The sequence below is a fragment of the Castanea sativa genome, chromosome 11, assembly GCF_040712315.1.
Source record: "Castanea sativa cultivar Marrone di Chiusa Pesio chromosome 11, ASM4071231v1".
Classification (NCBI taxonomy): domain Eukaryota; kingdom Viridiplantae; phylum Streptophyta; class Magnoliopsida; order Fagales; family Fagaceae; genus Castanea; species Castanea sativa.
In genome coordinates this window covers 51,992,138-52,009,995 of record NC_134023.1, presented here as the reverse complement: position 1 = coordinate 52,009,995, position 17,858 = coordinate 51,992,138, and the positions used below count along the sequence as shown (strand labels likewise).

Genomic DNA, 17,858 nt, shown 5'->3' with positions numbered 1-17,858 from the left:
TACTATCTGCCACAGCTAAGGATGGAAATGATAATATTTTTCCAATTGCCCTTGCTATGGTTGAACAAGAGAACAGAGACTCGGGTTTGGTTTCTTCAACAATTTTCAGATGACATTGGGAATCCAGAGCAACTAAATCTGATCTTTATTAGTAATAGGCAGAAGGTATAAACTTTGTATGTTCATATTACTAATACATGCCTGTGTTTTGGTTATTCATATTACTAATACATGCTTTTGTTTTATATTGAATTCTATGTGAAACAGGGACTTATACTTGCAATTGAGATGTTGTTTCCAACTGTGGAGCATAGGCGCCATGTGGAGTATAGACACTATGTGAAGCATATTTACAATAACTTCAAATTTGACCACATGGGGTTGGAGTTGAAGGATACATTATAGAGATGTGTTGGAGTCACCACTAGTAGGGATTTGAGAGGAGAATGCAGCAATTGAAGAATCTAAACCCAAGGCTTGGGAGTATCTTACTGACATCAACCCTGCACAATGGTCTAAGTCTCATTTTACTAGTAGGGCTTTAACTGATTGTTTAGCTAATAATTTGAGTGAATCCTTCAATTCCATGATTTTGCCTGCTAGGGACAAGCTCATCTTAGCAATGTTAGAGTGGATTAGAGTTAATTTAACGATCAAAATCTATACAAAAAAGAGAGGTATAGAGAAGTATGCTAGGGAGGTGTCCAAATATTCAGGACAACTTAGAGAAGTTGAAACTAGTGTGTATACCTTTTTGTGCTACTCCATCTGGTAGGTTCATGTATGAAGTTGATAATAATTGTGAAAGGCATGTGATTGATTTGACGAAAATGGGACATGCAGCTGTAGGATATGAGATTTAACAGGAATCCCTTGCAAACATAGCATTGCTGCTATTTTTAAGAACTTAGAGAAGGCGGGGGATTATGTACACCATTGCTAATTAAGGGAAACATATCTTCAAACTTACCAGGAGATTACTCAACTAATGTCTAACCAATCAAAATAGGTTCAAACTAAACAACTTGCTCTTGATGAGCCAAGGAACCTATATAGAGTTTTTAGACTGAACAAGACTATCAAATGTAGGAAGTATCATAGAGAATGACACAATTTAAAAGGTTGCAAAACTGTCATTACTGGTGAAACATGGCAGAGGAGACAGAGGCTTTAAAAAGATAAAGCTGTAAGTATTTTTAGACTTCAACTCTAGTCACTTGGCTTCTTGATTCACACGTGTATTAATCAGTGGAGTTGATACCGTACTGTACTGACTGGTATGACCGATATTTACCGTTTCGATGCTTAGGCCGGTACAAAAACGCAGCTGTTTCATACCAATTTATATACCGGTTGTACTGGGGCCGTTTCGGTCGTACCGGGGTATATACCGATTTTTGGCCGGAAAATGAAAGCTGGCCGGAATAAAAAAAAAAAAATTTTAAAAATCGGCAATAAAAAGGAAAATCACATCATCGTTGCTAATATTCCGATAATAAATTTCATTTCACCGATGGCCCACCGCCTCAGATCTCTTCATTTTCTTCGTTGTCGTCTTCTTCTTCACTCAAAGACTGCTCTTCGCTCAAAGACTTGGACTAGACACTCTCTGGCTTTCTCTATTCTCTACTCTTATTTTACTTTATCATTTTGAAGCCCAGAACCTCCTTTGAATTGTTAAGTGTGCCTTGAATGACAACACACTAATACATCCATTGCCCCACGTGAATGGCTTATGACATTACCACTGCTACATGTTAGATTCAAAGTTTTTACTGCCATCCAACTGTTTTTTTGAAAGGTTGCCATCCAACTGTTAAAAACAAATAAATGAATTTTGTAATTCACAATAACTTTGGATAAGTACCAATGGTAATTTAAAATTTTGTACAACCACTCTTTTCTTCTTTCTTTTTCTTTTTCTTTTTTTTTTTATTATATAAATTCTACTACCATTTTTGTTAGAGTTTAGATAAGTACAAGCATATCTTCTTAAAAAGTTAAAAAAAAAAAAAGAAAAAGAAAAAGAATAAGTATAAATCTACAAATTATATGGATTTTGACCAACGAACCTATGAAAAAATAAATAAATTTAACTGTGTGTGTGTGTATATATATATATATATACACACACTTAAAGAAATTTCAATTTATGTAAGGATATATAAAATTAGCGGTAAACCCGAAACGGTACACCGGTATTGAACGGTACCCAAAATATATCATACCGGTGGCCAAACAAGTACAACCTCTGCTACGGTATTGACTTCCTTGGTATTAATATGTTTGTAACTTATACTGCTGTGTTATAGACACATGAAGATAATTTTGCAAGTAGGACTAGGAAGAATGCTCCTAAAGCAATGCTCTAACCCACAACTCAACTTGCATCCCAACCTGCATATCAACCTTTTGCTAAAATGTCTAGATCTCAGCCTTCATTCTCACAACCAACTAATAGAGCTTCGACTCCATATGCTGCCACTAGGATCCATTGGTACTTTTCATCTAGTTAGCCAAACTTTCATGTACCTAGAGAGGCATAAGATTCTAGACCATCATCATCCCAGGTATTGTAGCGTGTATTTATATAATTTCTATTTTTCTTGTATTATACATTGACTTGACTGTGGTCTTCACTTTGAAGCCTATAAGTGGTGTTGCTAGTGTAATGGTGTAGCTACTATTGCTGGTATTATTGGTGTAGCTGGTCAAAGAAATGGTGGAGGTACTGCTATGAGTACTATAAGAAAGGGAAGTATACAAGAGAATCAAAATTTTCAGCCAGTAGATGAAAATGGCAAAATGTCAAGACTAGCAAAGTTTCAACTAGTAGGTAAGAATGACAGTATATGAAGACCAACAAAGCTAGACTAGATATTTTGTTTTTTTGTGTTCCACATACCTGGTGTAATTAGTAGTTTAAATGGTCAAATGCCAAAATCAATGTTTTATGTTTTGGTTGGAAGATGTGTTTGTCTATCTTTTGTCAAACAATGTTTTTTCTTTTGATTGTAAGCCTGTTATTAAGGTGGCATACAAAAAACAATGAATGTTTGGTGGAAAGATTGTAATATTTTAGTAATATATTATTGTGACAGGTTTTGACATATGCTATTTATGACAAGAGGATGTGTTGTTAGTTGTTATGATAGAATGATTAATATTTTGGTAATATATTGTTATGACAAGTCTTGACATGTGCCATTTATGACAGGGTTATTCTGTTGTTAGTTGTTATGACAAGATGATTAATATTTTGAAAAACTCTAGTTATAAGTAATGTGGAAAACCACTACTAGTTGTTAAAATGTACTTTTGGGGCAGGTTGGGCGGCTAAGTGGCAGGTTCATGGCTATTGGCCTACTTGCGAGACCGTAATAGGGGTTTAAACTATTTATGAGCCAACTATCTTGGCATATTGGTTACGGGTGTCTAGCGACTAGCCTACCCGCAACAATTATTGTGTTGTTATGAATTTACATTGTTTGGTTATGTTAGTTGAGTGCCATCAATTTACAAATACCAACAATTTATTACCAACAATCAAATCAGGTGGTTCTATTGCCAAAGTTGTTATATTACATACAACTTACAAAATGACTGTTTGAGCATTCAACTTACAAAATAGTGAATAACCACCCACTGAATTAAGGTCATTGGTCTAGCCAACCTTAACAAAACAAACAGTATTACAAACACATAACCATCATGCCAGACTCAACCTCTTAAATTTTGTTTTTTTGATTGAGGCAAAACACAAAACCAACATTACAAACACAAAAAATCGCCATGATACCACTAGTGCAAGCTTGCCCATTCTCTCTTACTCTCATTCTTTCTACCTAACTTCTACATGAAGTTCATGAGCATTTTTTTTGCCTCCCAGTAGCTTTTTCTTCCATTTCCCTAGCTGACCTTTCCCTCTGAGTTGCAAGCTGCAATTCATTCTCAAGCATATTAGTCCTTTGAATGACAAGTGGGGTGGTTTCATTTCCATGTCTACGAGTATGGTTATCCACCCACTGAAAGAAGCCACATTTGGGACTAACCTGAGAATTGATTTTTCACCCACAGAATTTATAACATGTTATTTCACAATTCACAATCCATCACCACTAACCATTAACATACAATTCAAATAAAATCGAAATACAAAATTGCTACTTACCTTGAATTGGCTACAACCCAAAAATCTCCTTCCAAAGTTGACAACTTTTAGAGTTGTTTGCAAGACACAAGTCTCATGGGTATATAAATGCCCATTTGAAGCACGACAAAAATGGGTTGTTGTAGAACAAGTACCACTCAATGAAGACATTGCATAAGTTGCCCAAGAAACCTTCACTGAAATTACTGCGATTTAAAAAAAAAATCCCCATTAGTTTAATGGACCTTTTGGTCTATTTAAGCTTAACATTAATTATTGCAACATAAGATTCTCAAAAAAAATAAAAAAATAAAAAACAAATACAAAAAAATAACAAGAATAAGAGATAAGTTTCTCAAATTTCTTAAGAAGGATAATAAGGGACCAAAATAAGGAAATTGGACCAGAATACATATGGCAAACTTGCCCAATAAATTTAAACACATCTAATTCATGCATGCAAGCATACAAATGTGTGTGTTTTAAATCTTTAGTAAGCTATAAAGCTTAGAAGATTCCAGCTTAATGCTTTGTGAGATACTTAGAAGTAATATCCCATAGACGAATAACTACAAAACAATTGCAAAAACAAAGTTAGAAAGCTAAAAAAAATTGCAAAAACAGAATTCTCTATGGATTTTGTTTTAGACCTCATAACCAGAACACACCAACTTAAGAACTGCAATGCAAAATAAACTAAAAAAAATATGCTACCTTTGCTGAATTTTCCAAACAGAGAATAATTTAATCCCTACCAGAGGGTCCATTAAACTAATTATTTGCTTCTACTTACTTTGATCCCTACCAAATGGGTTTGACTAATCCTTCAGATGGGTTTGGTTCAAAAAGTCCCTCCCAAAGGGGACTACCTCAGTCTTGACGACTGACAAGATCAACATGCTATTGCTAGTCCTGTACAAATTCCTCAAATTTCAATTCGTAGGGAAATTCTTCAAACTCTGTCACGGGGGTTTTAATCAAAATGGTGATCAATGGTGATGATGAAAATTTCACTTGATGAACTTCATAGAGCGGCTAAATCGAAGAGAGAAATTGAAGGGGTGGCCTTGGGTTTGTTTCTCTAGGATTTCTTGTGTTTTGATTCAATTAATAATATATTGTTGGAGCATTTTAATATTATTTAATTAAAATGAATAAATATGTGGGTTCTAGTCAGCTCAATTGATAAAGTCTCTGATGGTTGTATAAGAGATTTGGAGTTCAATTCCCGCCTACACCAAAAACGGATTGGTGTCTTGGTTTGATGATAAAGAGCTATCATCGGGAGCGGACACTATAGGTTAGAATTCTCTAAAAAAAAAAGAATAAATATGATAATATAAAAATAAGAGAGTTGGCTTATATATATTGCTTCAAATATTGGGCTAAATACATTTAGAATATAATTTCCTTATTCATTGGTGAGTAAATGATCTGAATTAATACTCCATTTTTATTATGAAAAATGAAGAGTCATTCACCCACTTAATGGATTAGCTGTTGGGTCTATTTATATCTTTAGAAACTCCTTATCTCATCCATTAATTGTGTAACTCTAGTCCATTATATTTATGTCTAGCAATTAATCTTGTAACACCTACTACGTTAGAATAATGGACCTAATTAATCATATTAATTTGGGTAATAATTTTGTAAGGCCCATTGAGTCTATAAATAGACTGATTCCACTACGTACCAAAAAATCCAACAGTTACAAGTATTCTTATATACTAAAAAATAGAGAGGTTCTTGGAAAAGAAGGGTGTTCTCTCTAGTGGAATTTTGGATTTGAACACTTTGTACAGTGGTTGTTCTAGTTATACGACATTTGTTGGGCTGTTATATCTTGGGAGAGATAAGTCAGAAAAGGTCTGCATCGGTTACATAGATTAGTCAACCAAGGCTTGAATCTCCTTAAAGAGAGTAAGTGGTGCAAGTGTTGTGCCTCAGTCCAAATAGTGTTGTGTATTTTCTAATCTCAAATAATTAATATTCAGAAATATTATTTAGTTTCTCTTTGTGTTATTTCCATTATTATTGTGTTTACACCAACATATGTTTTTAAGTTAAATGGTGTTAGAGTAACGGCAAGGCCATAGGTAGGCAACTGATTGTTAACAGATAGGACTACAGATGGGTAAAATGTCATTTTTTAAACCCTAAGTGGGTAAAGTGTTTTTCGGGCAAACCACAAGGGGACAAAGTGTAATTTTTCCTAATTTTTTTTATTTCTTTAGAGAATTTCAATTTATAGCGTTTGCTCAAGATAATTACTCTTTACTATCAAATCAAGACACTCAATTGGTTTTTGACTTTTTTGGTGTAGGCGGGAAAACTTAACATAGTTTGGATTAGAAACAAAACGTAAATCCATAGGAGGATTAAAAAAAACATCTCAAAATCTTGCCTAGAGTTTCAAATCTCCCATCTTTTACTGTAATTATTGAATTATAAAAAATTTAAAAGACCTTAGCACTTGGATTCGAGTTAGGGGTGGCAATTCGTGTTCATGTGTCGGATTTGTGTCGTGTCAACTCATGAGTATTCGATTATATAGGTTAACACTAACTTGACATGCTTATTAAATGAGTCAAGATTCTTTATCCCTAACACGACCCATTTATTAAACGGATTAGTCGTGTCGACCTGTTTATTAGATTTTATTAAAATGAAAAAAAAAATTATGAAAAAACATACAAATAAATATTTTTAATATAAAATTTAGAGTCAACGAGTAACTGCATCACAAATAATCATTCAAAATTAAAGCATATCCTAAAATCACAAATAATCAATCACAATATGTCAAAGAAAATAAACCACAATAACTAATAAGTTTATATACCTAGAGTTTGAAGGGAATATTGGCAAAATATAATTTAATTAAACAAATTAGACGAGTCAAATGGGTTCTATATGTTGAACACTAACCCAACCCATTTACTAAACTAGTCAGTCATGTCAACCCGAATATAACACAAACTCATTAAGCCTTAACCTATAAACTGCTAATTTTGTATTGTGTTATGTTGGGTTTGTGGATCGTGTGTAATTTTGCCACCCCTAATTTGAGTTATGTGAGACGCATTAGTATCGGGGTTGGTGAGGTCATCTAGTGCTGAGATTTAACTTATCTTGTTAGAAAGTGACTTGCTCTCAAGATTCTACTTTTTTTTTATTCAACAAAAATAAAAAATAAAAATCTCATATATATATATATATATATATATATATATATATATATATATTTGCGATGGTTCGTGTCCTTTCTCCCAAACGCATCCGCATACGTTTATGTAGCAATGATTCACACATACCAACAAGAAAGGAAAGATTTTATTATTATTATTATTATTAATAAAAAAAGATAGAAAGGATTTTTTTTTTCTTTTCTTAAAACTCATTAGAGATGGAAATCAGGTCCACTACAACTTTGACATCAATTTCAATCTTTCTTGCTTCTAATTTTAAGCTTTTTGTATATTGCCAATGAACTTAATGGTCAAATAGCACATTCCTAGGTACTAGGAGTGTGCATGGGTCAAATTAGGCGGGGTGAAGGTCAATATTTTTATTAAATCTGCCATTGGCAAGTTGGAAAAATTCCAATCCACCATTTACCCACCAAAGTCTAAATTTGGTAGATCAGTTGTGTAGTAGAACAAAAATCAGTTGCAAACCTTGAATGGGCAAAAAGTTGATATGATATAGTTCGATATAATTAATTTGTAGAGAGTGGGGTTTCAAGATCAGCTTGAACATGCTTTAATGGTCTAGTTTCACAATCAATCATAAAAACAAAAAATAATGTGAAAGAAAGAAGAAGATTTCAATGTTTAACTCTTCCTCGGGCTAATCTGAGGATATTTAGTTCATATATTGTTCAAGTCTTGGTTACAGAACGTTGATACACAGTATCTCTCTTTCTTTCTAATTTGTCCTCCTATTCTAGAGGAATTCCCTTTCCTTGTATATTAATTTTAGGTACATCTCAACCCTCCACTTGTACAGTCAGGGATCTTCATTTTGGTACTTGTCCCATCAAGGCTTTGTTGGAGGTGGTGGAACGTGCTGCAAGCTGTGAGGGTCATTCCATCATTAATGCGGCTAGTTGAGTTAGTGTAATGTATTGAATGTAGAGGTAATGGGTACTTTATTTGGGCATCTTCATTCTTCTTTACTTGCACGTTTCTTCATTCTTCTTCTTTGGCATTTTGTCCCTCATTCTCGGTGGTTCGTATAAAACCTTCCAAGGAACCTTGCTCTTCGGACTCTTCGAATGGTCTGCTTCCTCGGTTTCAACATTTGGTCTCTTATCGCTGTACTGAATTAGAACCATTGGGAGAATGAGACACCCTTTTCCTTGAGTTGGGCCTACTTGGCGCTAATTGGCTTTTGGATTCTACCCTTCCCACAAGTTGAATGTTGGCAGTTTCAACTAGACAAGTTAGGCAAACATTGTTCTTTAAAAAAAAAAAAAGATCAAATGCTACAATTTTTTTTATTAGCAACACACAAACTACCATATAATAAACTACATTCAAATATATAACTCAAGCACACAAAAAAAATTAATGGCTCATTTTATTGAATTACAAATCTTAATTCCAACATAAGGTCAATGAAAAAGAGTGATATATCAGTTGTAACTTGTAACAGCCCTGGTCTCCACAAAAGTTTTATAAAAAAAGTTAGCCTTACAAGTTACAACTAAAGAAAATTAAACCAACAAACCCAAAGTCTTAACATTTTCCAAGTCACACCAAGGATTTAAAATAATCACATACCAACATAACACTTGTAAGTGCATAATTGTACCCGGACCCAAAAGCAGGTGATGGACTCAGGCCCAACGAGCCTTATACAATGAAATTTGTAGAGTATGGATTTGAAACTTAGGTTTGAGATGTTGGAAGTTCAATTAACAGGCCAGAGTGCCACAATATATGCAAATAATAAACAAGTATGACAAGGAGACCTCCTCGGATGTAAGCCGATAACGATTTGTATAAATATTCTCTTTCTATGCCAAAGTTTACAATTCTTAGTTCCTTTTAGCTAAGGAGTCGCGCCCCCTCTCTTTCCTCTCTCGTCTCCTTATATACTTATTTTTCTTCACTGATTCCTCCACGTGTCATACAAATCTTCCCCTTAGATATTTGTCCCATCCACCACCTTTTTGAAGTCTTCAACTAATAGCAGGAAGGTTGAATTCTACTGTTCAGAGGTCATTTCGCCATTAATGTGGCTAGGGAGGTAGATGCAGGGTCTTTAATGTGATGGTAGCAGCTTTTTTCTCAGATATTTCTCACACGTTCTTGCTTCTAAAGGGTGCTTGGATCACCTTTTTACCCATCAATTTCTCCAGAATCCTGCCTCTAACCCATTTAGCAAGTCCCAGGGTCATTGCCGGGTCTGTCCGAGGAGGCACTCCTCCTCGGATAACTCCTCGGACCTCTATAGTGCGGACTGACTTGTGGGCCTAGAGGCCCTGATCAAAACAAATTAGTACCAGCCAATCAGGCCCAAAGCCTAAACGTTTATTCAAGAGCTTTTACCCCCTCCCCCCCCCCCCCCATAACACTTAAACTTCAAAATGATTTGTAGGGTCTCAAACGCTTCGACGTATATCCGTGTACTATAATATACATGGGCAAATGTTTATTATATATATTTAATATAATAATACCATAACAATTCTTATAATAAATAAAATGGATCCGATCTAAGACTAGGAATAAGATTTTAGAACATATCACTGTATTCTATAAAAAAATGATGATAAATATTTTTTAATCTCTCTTGACTTAGTAAAGGTACACTATTTCATAGATGTACAAGAATATATGGTACCCAAATAAAAAAAACAAACAAAATGCTCAATAAAAATATAAATACAACATTATACAATGCAAGACAGAAAAAGGGAACTACCTTTATGGTTTCGTAGGATGGGCGGATCGGGTCAGTTATGGCGGGTTGGTAATTTCTCAATTCATTACCCTACCCAATCCGCTAATTTGAGGGTATAACCTATCCAACCCAAACCGCTCACCTAATGGACCTGCATGGGTTGGGTAGGTATCTACACAGCCATACTAGGTACTAGGTGAGAAAGGGATCTCAAGTTCCAGACCCCAAGGGCAGGGGTGTAGATTTAGGAAATTTCTAACCATCATTTTAAAAAATAGCTTTAGCAGATTAATGGTCCATTCCTCAAAAGACCAAAGCTCCGTTGCCTGTTTCTCAAAAAACTTCAAATTCAAGCCCCTATTGCATCTCTGATCAAATCTGCCCCACCTGCCAAGCCTAGATTACCCACAGATTGACCCCATATGAATTCAAGTTGAACCACCCCATATGAGGCTTTTAACATCTCACTCTCCTAGTAATGTCTTGCCAATCCTAGTGCCTGCACATAAGGGCAAACTCTACCGCCCTCTGTAGAATCTCACAATGAAGATTAATGTTTTGCCTTTGAAATTGGAACATCACTTGTGTTTCTGTGCAGCCATAACGCCCATACTCAAATTGGGAAATACAAGTTTTCTAGGCAAGTAATATAGAGAAGTTCTGTCATCTGACTTGCAATTTCCATGTTGTGATGTTGGCAGCGAAAAAGGAGCTACACAAGCCAGGAAGGCCCAACTTATCCAACAACTCTTAGCACAGGCACAATTTCTAACAGCATGAAGAACAGTTTGAGGGTTGGTATTATTTATTATTATTATTTTTACATAAGGAACAAGAAATGCCACACTGAGTTCTGAAAAGAAAATTATCAAACAACTAAAATATAACAAAAGCAAATTTAGTCACTATTACAACTAATGTAACAACTAGAATTATGCATTAAATTTTATGTACACATCAATGGTACAAGTTCTTGCTAGAACATCCAAAACTCAAACCCCGTAGTTGACATGAATTTCCGAAGTGGAGTGGTGATGGAATAAGTAGTGGATATGAAGGACAAGACGTTGGGGGGGGGGGGGGGGGGGGGGTGGTCCCGGGGTGGGGGGTGTTGTTGGGGAGGTTCCACACTGGTAGAAATATCATGGAAGTAGAGTAGTTATGGATGAAATTGTGTATATGTAGAAAAAGTTGGACAAAAATGGCCAAATACCATTTCGGTAGAAATAATTTGTGTTTTCCTATTGTTTGTGAAATATTTAGCAATTTACTACTGTTTTTAAACTCGAGTTCTACCACTGTTTTCACAGAACTCTAGTTCATAAAGCTTGAGTTCTATCATTGTTTAGCAATCTACCACCATTTTTAAAGAACTCGAACTTATGAAAATTAAGTTAAAAAAATGTGACATGGTGACAGAAACTGATCTCACATTTTATAATTTAAAAGCCCAAGTGACAAAATCCTTTAGGAGCAAGTGTGGTCATTAGAGTAGACAAGTCAAAGACTCATTTAAGGAGCTTGTCTCACAAGCTTTACTTCATGTCAGACATCTCTTAATGAGATGTGGCATTATGTGTGTGAGACACATTGAAGTGAAAGAAGAAAAGCTGAAGGAAAAATAAGAACAGAAATAGACTAAAGAAAAGGAAGGCTATTCGGCCACTTTGGTGAGAAGTTTTATGATAAATATACAATGTTACCATTAATGATGAGGACCTCAGTTTTGGAGATACAGACCTTAGTTTTATAGCACTTGAGTTTTATAAACTTTAGTAACACATTATAAAGAATTCAAGTTCCGCGCGACATTTTTTATTTAAAATAATCCAAGTCAACAGCGGCCACCGTGGTAGTTTTTTATAGATCTCGAGTTTTTGAAATTTAAGTCACATGTCAAACTCAAGTTTCACGAACTTAAATTTTAAAAAGGTAATAAGTTACTAAATATTTTGCAAATAGTGGTAGAAAACAAATTATTTCGGCCAAAGAAGGTATTTGGCCATTTTTGCTACCCACATTGAATTTTAGCCATAACAAGAACGAAAGAGGAGAGTTTGAAAAGCTTCACTTCTAACTTTTGTAGAGGTTAGAAAGAATGCATTCTCCAAATATACAACAAAATAGAGCAGGCAAACAAACTGAAAAATTGCATTGCAACGCCTCAAAACCTGAAGAAATAGAGACACCAAACACAAACTAAAGCTAACTTCAATTTTTTGCCCCTCTCTTGCTCCTGTAGAATACAGATGTGTAGCTTTTCCGACCAAACATTCTGCAATTGCTAATTGAAATCCTAAGCATCCAAGTAATTTTCCACATATTTCTTTCAGGTAGAATTTCATGTAAAACCTTGTTGCTGATGTTAACCATATACATGAAGGCAATTATAGCAATGAAACTGAAAGATTTACAACCTTTATATGGCTAGCTTAAGCATAATGCTTCTTAAAACTTCTCAGAAGCTACTGATTCAGAAATGCTTCTGGATTACCATAATCATGTATTTCGCGTTCACCATACTTTCCTTTCACCTCATAGTTAATCTTGAACAAAAAGTAACACCCACCCACACAACATAGAAAAATAGCAAAACCATGGGAAACAATTAGTATACCAGAAACCTGAAGCTTTGGTAACATATTGTAACATTCCAACCTTTGTGTTCACATATTCCTAAATCCAATTAATCACCCCCACAAACATACTGGTGGTAACAATTGAAGTACCAAGCTATCAAATGGCAAAGACAGCATGCAAAATAAGGGTACTGTTACAATAGCAAACACAACTCCAATGCACATTGCAGAGAAAACACCGGGCCCTAGTGATTTATTGTCTTAAATTGGCTTGATCTTGAAATGGAGTGAAATGAGAGAGAATACGAAGCACTTCAGGTCCTGCAACCACAAAAGACCCATAAGAACCAGGGTGAGGGATGTAAAAATGTGGATAAATAGTAATGACATAAATATCCAATACTCAGAAAACATAGACACCAAAGAGCAATAGAGAATGAAGGAAGACCAGATCTCAACTAACAGAATGAGGAAAGGAGCAGAGAACAATAACCATAAGAACAACAACAAAAACAACAAAAAGGAAATCCAAAAGGATAATAGCTACTGTAATCTATACTGTAATTAGAACCCATTGACTGCAAAACTTGCACCTTATATCAAGGGCCACAAACTAAATTTCTCCTGAAGACAACATGCTGGCCAAATCCCCAAGGATTATGAGCCTGTAAAGCTCACCATGCTAAACATCTCTCAAGCCCTAGAAAGGAACAAATTATGCTCTCCGACTAATAAAAAATGGGTAGAGGGATGGAGAAGAGAAACATTTATAGCTGTTGACGCCCTAGGTAAGTTGTTTCCACTACAAATGATATTCAGATAATATGGATTATTTTTTCCGTTTCAAAAATCTAAAGCAAAAAATTGTTAACAAGGTAGTCACAAGCAGAAGTTGGTAATATATAAGGAATTTTATCCATATTTTTGCAATCTTGATTCTTGAACCATTACATCATGTATACCACGTTGACTACTTTAGAGGGCTTCTAATAAACTGTTGGCTCATGTAAGTTGAATTCTAAAGTAATACAGCTGGGGCAATTCTATCCAGAAATAATTTATACATAGTTTGATTATAGTTTTGCATGGAAATGGCAAGAGGACAACGTTGGTAATGTAGTTATTGGTATTACTGTAGTTTATCAAAAAGTTATTGGTATTACTGTAACTAGAATTCATGTAATATTTATTATTTTATAGTAAACATGATACATATATTTATGGTAATATAAATAAGAACTATGTAAAACTACATAACTCAAGATGCTCTGTGCTCTAAAGAAACTCTGAGGTTGAGCTATGCCATCTACCTTTCTTACTTGACAACCTTGGCAACTTGCAAGTCTCATGTTTACCATAAATTTAAGTCATTAGGTAGGGTAAAAGAATTGAACAAAAGCTTTCTGAACAATTTTTTCCTTAAGTTTTTTTCACACACTTGAAGGACACATGGTCTCAACCCATGTATAAGTGAATGATTTTGCAATTCTTGTTTCAAAATGCCCATATGAATTTCTAAACTCCTATTTTCTCAATGCTATCCAAACCAGTTCACCCACTACACCCACTACACCTACAAGTCACTGGATGATTTCATATCAAATTGATGTTTTTGGCTCATTTTTTAATTTGACCAAACATCTCAGTCACAAGAAAACTCCGGATCAAAACACAAAACTACTGCCATGTCCACAGTATATAGCTCTGAACTATATACAAGAAAGTATCAGAGGAATGAGAGAAAAGAAGGTAATAAAGAAAAAGAATGAAGAGAATTATATACGTGTCATGTTGTATTTTGTTGCATCTTTTAGCTAAATATTTGAATGTACAATCGAAATAAACCCACTGTTCAGTTTCACACAACAATTAAAATCTGATACATATCAAAGTTTCATCAAGATGACACCATTTCATTCTATTAACTATATGATATGCTACAAACCTTTTCTTTTCACTTATTTCTTTTCAAGGAACAATGGCATTAATTCTATCAATTAGTGACTCCATTTGATAGTAGAACCATGAACAATAACATAACAGCGCACTACTTTGATGATTAGCAATTAGGTGCAACCCTAATAAATGTAACATTCACACCAGTTACAACAAAAAAATAATAAAAATAAAGTCATAAAAAGTGGCTAGTACAAGCCTCAAATTCACCCCCCCCCCCTTTTAATGAATTTACACCCCTCAAAACTTGTCCAAAAAACTTCTGTAGATTAAAAGCAAAGCCTTCTACTTAAAAAGCAAAAGAAAATTGTAGATCAGTTTTCTCCATCTAAATGTTAGAAGCAGCAATTCCAGAGGTAGGCATCCACTAATGGGCCTGAGAAATAAGCAAAAATTGAGAGGAAGAGATATACCCTAGAGTTTTATTTACTGTAGAACTCTCTGGGGAACAACAGTTCTTACTTCTTAGTAGTCAGACGCTGTTTGGTCTCTATGAGATATGACCATTATGATTCTAAATTGACAATTGAAGAAGTAGAGACAATTTTAATGACCCCAAATAAGTGTATGTTAAAAATTAAGAATGGGCATTTCCCAAGAACATAGGTAGAAAAGAAGTAGATATGGTTGCAAAATGCATCAGTGACTAGCCATCAACATGGTTTTAAGGACATGTTTAAAATCTTCCTTTGATACATGCTAATTATAAAATGAGTAATAAAAATGACTCCTTAAAGAATAACTAAAATTCCAAGTAAATATATATGCATCCCGCTTAATAAACATAAAACACATATAAATGAAATTCTTTAGGGTAAGCGCAATAACTTAACTCAATTCAAGTAAGGCTGAATCCTAGTTAAATTAGGGTCAGCTTTATGGCCTTTTTTAACTAATCAACATCAACCACATGTATCCTTTTCTGCTACTCTATCCTATCTAAAATCATACTCATTGTTACCTACATGTCTGTGTACCCATGTTATTTTTACGGCTCCAACTACCTTGTTTCACTCCGTGTAAGATCCCAACACGAGGACCAGAAGTGGACTATATTAATAAAAAGTCCTTTGCTAGGACTGCTTAGAACTGAACCCAAAATTGTGGTAGACCCAAGACAAAGAAGATGTTCTGAGATTTGGAAACTAGTATCAGATACCAATTTCTTAATTCATGACTTAAACCACAATTAGAAAGAAACTAGGAAATAAAACCTAGAGATCAAAACATATACATTACAAACTACAAAAGAGAAATGCACTGTAAAACATAAAATAAATGTACTAATGAGCTGACCTGAACAAGGTAATAGAATATGCGAAGCCCTTCAGGGTCGTTACTGCTCTGCACATCAACAAGGGATCCAATCTTTGAAGTAGTAAAAGAAATATGCTCGTTCCCCATCACAATCTCAAGCTCCTGCCTCCCAACGCGGTCGGGTTCTGGCCATTGGTTATCATCTTCCTTTAGAATCTGAACAAAAAACACATATACTAGATCAGAAGCAGAAAACGTAAACATAATCAAATTTATATAATAACTCAAAAACCCCCCAACTCAATCAGATTCTGAATGAAAACATGACAAAAGTACAACCAAAGCTCACACGTTATAAAGGCACAAAATGCTTGAAACTCAAACCCCGATTTCTTAAGCCTAGTCATAAATATGATAAGCATAAACAGTGTGTTCAAACCTCCATTTCTAATAAATCCTTAAAAGTACACAGACATTATTTTTCATAGACGCATTGAAAGAGCTAAAAACTCCACTAATCCCCACACAGCAAAATAGTAAGCATTGAATTCAACCAAAATCCCTCAAACACAACAAATCCTGAAGCTCATTCCACACTAGACTCTCTCTCAAACACACAATAGAAACCCTAAAACCCTACAAAAACCAATCAAAAGTAGCACAAATGTGAAAAGCATAATCAGTGGGTTCAAACCTCCATTTCTAATCAATCCTTATTTTTCATAGACACGTTGAAAGAGCCAAAACTCTTCACTAATCCCCACACAGCAAAAGAGTAAGCATTGAATTCAACCAAAATTCCTCATACAGATCAAATCCTAAAGTTCAATTCCACACTAGACTCACTCATCAAAAAAAAAAAAAATCCCACACTAGAATCTCTCAAACACACACAATAGAAACCCTAAACCCTTCCAAAACCCAATCAAAAGTAGCACAAAGAAAAACAGAAACCCCTAAAAATAAAATATGTTACAGAAACAGCTAAATCTTCTACAACTAGAAGTAAAACACCAATTGATTCCTCAGATTTTCTCAGCAACCAAACAAGAAATCCACAACCAACAATCAACAAAACCGAAACCCTAAAAAAGAGAGTTAAATAGAGAAGAGAGAGAGACCTCGCTCTCGAGGATGATGCGGCGACACTCTTTGAGGACGGCGGGGGTGACGTAGACCTCCTTGCGAATCATGGTGTCGTTCTTGTAGTTGGAGTTGTTGGCGTAGCGAAGCATGCCATTGGAGCGGAACTCGAACTCCAAGAACTCGTGCCCGAACTTCCCCTTGTGCCCTACGTAGTACCTCACGTAAAACTCCTCCAACTCTTCCTCTCCTCCCACCACTCCTGCCATTTTTGACCTCTCTCTCTCTCTCTCTCTACTTTCTTCTCTGTGAGAAAAATTAGAATGTTCTCTAGAGTCGAATTGAAGATTGCAATTGCAGTGGGAAACAAAAGACCCTACTACTATAGTATTATCGCTACAGCGGCCCGAGGGGTTCCGAGGATTTTCTTGATATGGTCTGGGCTGGGCCTTATTGTGGGCTTTTTTTCTGATTATTGGGCTTGATGTTTTTTTAAGGTAGATTGGGGTCGATTTAGGATGGGCTCGAGGATTGGAGCTTGAAAACAGAGACCCTACTATTACCAGTTTACCAAAGATGGGTTTGGAGGATTGTGAATACAAGTTGGGCTGGGCCTTTTGTGGATGTATTTTTGTTTGGGTCAATTTTTATGGCACCAACTTGGCTCAAAGTAATGTTACTATTTTTGAGTGTGTTCCAATAAGTATTACTGTTTAGTGTTTACTCAAAAAAAAATTAGGGATGTTTAACCTACATTGGTTGTGTGTGTTTAATGTTCGCTGTTTATAGCCCTAGTTTACAATTACAAAGGTTATGACAATTTTTTAGCTGTACTTTGGTTAGTAATGTATTATAAACCTGGTTTAAAACAAGCTCAACTTGGAGGAGGATCTCATATTTGACGAAAGAGGAAAGATAAA

General features: G+C 35.1%; 1 protein-coding gene across 1 annotated transcript; it reads right to left on the bottom strand.

Annotated features, from left to right (window-relative positions):
• Nucleotides 1–12,650: 12,650 nt before the first annotated feature.
• LOC142618000 (protein mago nashi homolog) lies at nt 12,651–17,342 on the bottom strand. The gene is made up of 3 exons (XM_075790979.1): nt 16,977–17,342; nt 15,895–16,071; nt 12,651–12,963 (listed from the first exon to the last, which is right to left on the bottom strand). The coding sequence occupies exons 1-3, from the start codon at nt 17,205–17,207 to the stop codon at nt 12,904–12,906; spliced, it is 468 nt and encodes a 155-aa protein (XP_075647094.1). The 5' UTR covers nt 17,208–17,342; the 3' UTR covers nt 12,651–12,903.
• Nucleotides 17,343–17,858: the final 516 nt, after the last annotated feature.

Excerpts from the sequence above, each read along its gene's own strand:
- LOC142618000 (XM_075790979.1), bottom strand. The coding sequence starts at position 17,207 with ATGGCAGGAGTGGTGGGAGGAGAGGAAGAGTTGGAGGAGTTTTACGTG. Across the intron at positions 16,072-16,976 it reads GCATCATCCTCGAGAGCGAG|ATTCTAAAGGAAGATGATAA; the intron begins GTCTCTCTCTCT and ends TTTTTTGTTCAG. Across the intron at positions 12,964-15,894 it reads TATTCTATTACCTTGTTCAG|GACCTGAAGTGCTTCGTATT; the intron begins GTCAGCTCATTA and ends TTGTGGTTGCAG.